This window comes from Lactuca saligna, chromosome 5, assembly GCF_052625555.1.
Source record: "Lactuca saligna cultivar CGN05327 chromosome 5, ASM5262555v1, whole genome shotgun sequence".
NCBI lineage: Eukaryota > Viridiplantae > Streptophyta > Magnoliopsida > Asterales > Asteraceae > Lactuca > Lactuca saligna.
Window position 1 is genome coordinate 285,015,759 of NC_136421.1, and position 5,019 is coordinate 285,020,777.

Consider the following 5,019-nt stretch of genomic DNA (forward strand, 5'->3'; position numbering starts at 1 on the left):
TGTTTTTAGATTACATGATATTTTTTTTAAGAATTTGTAGTTGTGATTAGAATAAACACTTAAATTTTTAATTGTAAAATTTGGGTTGAAATTTTGGGCTTTACAATATGGGTCGCTTCGGTATCTATTTTGACACTAGCATTGGCATCATGAGCAGGAGGGATAGTGTACGAGGGTTGTTCAATGTTAATCCTGGAATAGAACGTGGCAACCGCCAGCGACAACTTTGAATCTTCTAAGTTCACTACATAAATGGAGGTTGGATTCAATTTGGATGAATGAATTGGTGCTTATCGTTCGTATTTAGGTCTAAACATAGAACTCTTAGGAGCAAACTTTCAAGGATTGTGTTCGACGAACCACCAAGATCATTGAAATCCATGTGTCTCTGTTGTACAGAACTACAGAGAATCAATATCTTTTAGCAATAGGTCTCAGTGGTGCTATGGGGCTTCGGTCAACATTACCACCTATGTTCCCACACACCCATTTGTAGCGGTGGAGTTTGATACTTTTCTGAACCCTGGGTGGGATCTAAGAGACTTTAACAATGCTTCAATGTGCAATCATGTAGGCATACTACTAGTCTCTTACGTCTCTTTAGGTATTAGAAATTGATGATTGGTTACCCTAAATAGAGTGGCAAATGAAAAGGAATCTTTGTTGTGTGTGTATGAGAGAGAGAGAGATTTAATTTAACTTTTTTAATTAAATAAAATGCATCCGGTACATAAAACTAATAATTATAGGTTATAAGGACCAAATAAGCAAGTTACTAACAACTTTATGCCCTTATAAATGAAGAAAAATGACTACGTAACTAACAATTTTATTCCCTTATAAATCAGGGAAATAAGTTAAAAGGCCTAAATCAACAAATCAGAAATACATTGTAAGGCTAATGTATCATTTTCCCTTTTAACTTTCTAATGTATCATTTTCCCTTTTAACTTTCACATAAAGCCTTGAAATATCCTAAAGTATGTAATCAGTCGAATGTTTTAACTATTTCTTACAAGCCTACAAAAAACTCATGTAGGCTTGCGGACTTCAAACAATCTCATTTTTCACAGGGTTATACATATGCAATTTGCGGGCCTATACAAGCTTAAGTCGAGTCAGGTCATGTCATAAGAATTTGAGCCCAAACCCTATGGACCTTAACATGTTGGGTTCTTTTTTAGGCGAAGACATTGGGTTGACCATGCTTTTAACTGGTAACCGGGTTGGGCTTTTGGATGATGAGACTAATATTAATATGTAATGTAGATAACCAACCCAAAGTGTAAAGCATGAATCATGAATGCGATCAAAAAAAAATAGGAAGAGATTAAAACCAAATGGTTTAACTAACCATAACATACAAAGATCCAAATCTGCATCAGATTCACATCAAACAAAACAGAATCCAAAATCCTACATAGTTCATACACATATGACAAAACCATCGATAGATCCAGATCAAACTCCACAACTTACAAAAAAAAAACTAGAAACCAACATAAGGGGTAATCTTGGCAATAAAATCCAGGATCTTTTGGCTCACAGCATACAGTCGGTTCTGGCAGGTAACCTTCTAAAGAAGTTAAGTGGCACAGAAGGCAGCTTGCGACGAAACCTCGGGTGTCGCAAAACATAAAACCCAGCAAAAATTGCAACAACCTGAAAAGGCGTCACGTAAAGAACAACAGCAGCAATCAAACAGAATATCACAAACAGAGAAGTAGCCCTTGGGTCTCTCCAACTAATCAGCGACTGAAACCTTTCTCCTTGTGTCGCTAAATCTCCAACCACTGTCTGCATCCTTCCAGCAATACTTCTAAGCCGATCATATCTCATCCTCACGATATCTGGTTGTCGTGAAGTTGGGAACGTATCAAATTCTTCATCAAGTTCATCGGGATGAAGATTATCAGCACATGAAAGTCGGGTGTCCATGTGAGGTGGGTTTCTAGGTCTCCATCGGTAATACCAAAGTCCAATTAGAAAAAGGTAGAGAAAAATAGTGGGTAAAATCAGTTCAGGGTATAACACGAGAATCAAGAAAAGAAAATGGATAAGAACAGTGGTGATTGGGTTTTTCCAATTGCAAATCTGATCGAACCATTTCCCGATAGCAATCATTCCACCTAAAACCCCCATCATTCTTAAGAAATTAGCTTTGCTTCGTCTCATACTCCACATGTGAGATCCGACATCCAGCATGTACTCCACTATCTCCTTCCTCAACGGCGGCTCAGCCCTGCTCAGCCGCATGGAAACAATCTGGGTCGCCTGGTGTCGCAAGCTTTCCAATTGAGCAACTGTTAATGGATGAATGTAATGCATTTTGGGTAAAAGTGGTTGGGAATACATATGCATCATGTTGAGTAAAGAAGAACATGTGAATCGAACAGCTAAATGGATCTCCCCCATTTTTTTCACTCCAGATGGGTGTAAAACAAGAAGCGGATACGAATGGGTGTAAACCCGATCCGTTTCAAGTGTTGATAAACGGATCCGGACCTTTCCGATTCGAGAATCCCGGTTACCCCCGCCACCTGCCGCCTTGTCTCCTCCGCCTTGGAGGTGGCAGTTATCGAAAACTCCAATGGTTATCACAGTACATGGATCGAAAACCTCCCATGTATACTGTTCATTCCATTTGGGAACAAAACTGTCGATTATGGTTCTTGTTCTTACCCATTTTGTTCCATATTTAGCCACACAATATGCGTCAGTTGTTGCACGTCCGTCTTTCGTTTTCATTGGTGATAATCCATTAGCGCTCAAGATTCCAACTTCAAGAACTCCGATGCTGTTCTTCCATAGCTGTTTAGCAGTGGGTCTGAGATCGGAACTGTAATGTGTGGATTCGTCAAGAACGTGATACCCACCTTCCAAACAGACACGCATGTGAATCCTGCTAGAGAATTTCACTTCCTTCTTTTTTTCACCTTCGATGATGACATGTTTTTCGAGATTAAACCACCGGGTGTTGATCGCTTTATGGTCTAACCTCCGGTCAACATACTGTAACGGGATTGCACATCTTCCGAGGACTTCGTCTTTGTTAGGCGCGACTCTGTCTTCTACACTCAAAATCAATGGCTCTTCAAATGGTTCAGCAGCCACGAACATTAAATCTTCATTCCATAATGGGTTTATCGTCTTGCTCGTTGAGATTCTGGTTCTTAAAGCCTGGTTTCCGAGGACGGCTTTTACGTAAACTTCGGGGAATCTGGTACGATCGTTTGGGATCAAATCTTGAGCTTCGATCACATTCACTCTAAGATACCAAAGTTTCGGGGAAAGATAAACCTTTGACCGGATACTAGCGAGACCATCGGCGCTAACGGCAGCGGCGTCGGAATGCCAGGCTTCCGGGAACGCTTCATCGGCTTGCGTACCCCACCAGACTGCTAACATTAACTCGCCTTTCAGTTTGTCTCCTTTTCGATCGGATAATCGATACCACTGTGGAGCGAGAGGAGAATCTGGTGGGACTCGTTTGGGAACCTCGTTAAGATCGAATAGAACTCCACCCATGATATCGTCTTTCATAAGATCTTTATCTTTTACTGTGACTTCGAGCATTGTGGCTTGAATTCGATCTTTGGAGAAGGAGAACACCTGGTTCCATTCCGGATTGGTTTTCTTCTCGAAATGACGAGTTGTTCCTTTGTAGTTCCCCATTCGAACCTCGACGTATGGGTCACAGCTTCCGGTGACATCTTTTGTGGGTAAATCTTTGGCTTTAACGACACGAACGTATAAGTATTGCATTTGTTCGACGAGGTCGTAGGTGCTTGTGAGCTTATCTCCGGTGACCTTACCTCCGCCGAGGTGGGGTTTCGTCTCTTTGAGCGAGAAATCTTCATTTGGAGGTCTGTTCATGTTCATCATCTGGGGTTCCACCAAATTCAAAAACCAGTAAAGAATCAATCAAATAAATAGCGGAAAATGTTTAAGCAGATTTGAAAACTAAGTAATCCCCACCTGATGAAATTAAATAAAAAAAAGTATATTTGAAAGCTACAGATCTGAAAACTCTTGTCCTTAACGAAAATCATAAGAACAAAAAAATCAAAAACCCTATAACATAAACTTGCATCCAACAAAAGGAATCAACATAGTGGAGCCACATTCACTTAAAAAAACTTGAAGAAAAAAAAACGGATTCAAATCAAAGTGCAGAAAGACAGTTCGAGCATTATACAAACTAAGAAGAAAGTACTAGAAGCATTAATGTATCTATGCAGAGGATGTGTTTAGTGTATATACCTTACGAGGAGTGAAAATGACACAGAGATTTGATGAAGTAGATTCTTGGGACGATTTGCAGGAATGTTGAAGGAATTTAAACGGGGTTTGTTTGTTGTTTTGCGGAATCAATGGAGGGGGGCTTTGGTTTTTAGAGAGAGAGAAGGAGGGTTTTAGAATTTGGAGAGAGGAAAGTGAAAAGGCAAAGACAAAGGCGGTAACGGGGATGTTTGTGCGTGTGTTGTTGAAGAATCGGGGTGTGTGTCAGAGCGTGTGTTTGTCTCTTTCTCTTTTATTATACAAGACCTCAAACAGAGGCAACCAATTTACTAGGGTTAAATGTTAATAGCGTCTATCGAAGAGGTGTCATGTTTATCTATCTATTAATTTTATAATGTTTTTGTAACATAAGATATGACAATATGACATGTTATTCTAAGATGGGTTAAGATTTGCTTTGCTAATTAAAAAAATTAATTTATCATGTTAATTTTATTTTTTTATATGTGAATGTAAAGCAATTCGAGATGAAAGTAGTGAACAATGGTTGGGGAAGTATTCACCCTCAGAGGTCCCTTAAGGATTATTGAAACGAAAATCATGGAGAATTAGAGATTGAGATAGAGGTGGTACCTACCTGCAACTGGACGTCATGAAGAGAGTAGGAATCAGGTGAAGGAGAAGAAATACAAAAGGCGGAATGAAGCTTTTCTTCGAGGCGATTTAGGGTTCGATAAATATTGAACAGACAACAAAATATAGAGGTATCACAAGTAT

General features: G+C 39.5%; 1 protein-coding gene across 1 annotated transcript; it reads right to left on the reverse strand.

Annotated features, from left to right (window-relative positions):
• Nucleotides 1-1,330: 1,330 nt before the first annotated feature.
• On the reverse strand, nucleotides 1,331-4,499 carry LOC145048084 (FT-interacting protein 3-like). The gene is made up of 2 exons (XM_078996497.1): nucleotides 4,264-4,499; nucleotides 1,331-3,885 (listed from the first exon to the last, which is right to left on the reverse strand). Exon 2 carries the CDS (start codon nucleotides 3,883-3,885, stop codon nucleotides 1,543-1,545), a length of 2,343 nt encoding a protein of 780 aa, XP_078852623.1. The 5' UTR covers nucleotides 4,264-4,499; the 3' UTR covers nucleotides 1,331-1,542.
• Between the last annotated feature and the right edge of the window lie 520 nt (nucleotides 4,500-5,019).

Coding starts and splice junctions, on each gene's coding strand:
- LOC145048084 (XM_078996497.1), bottom strand. CDS start 3,885: ATGATGAACATGAACAGACCTCCAAATGAAGATTTCTCGCTCAAAGAG.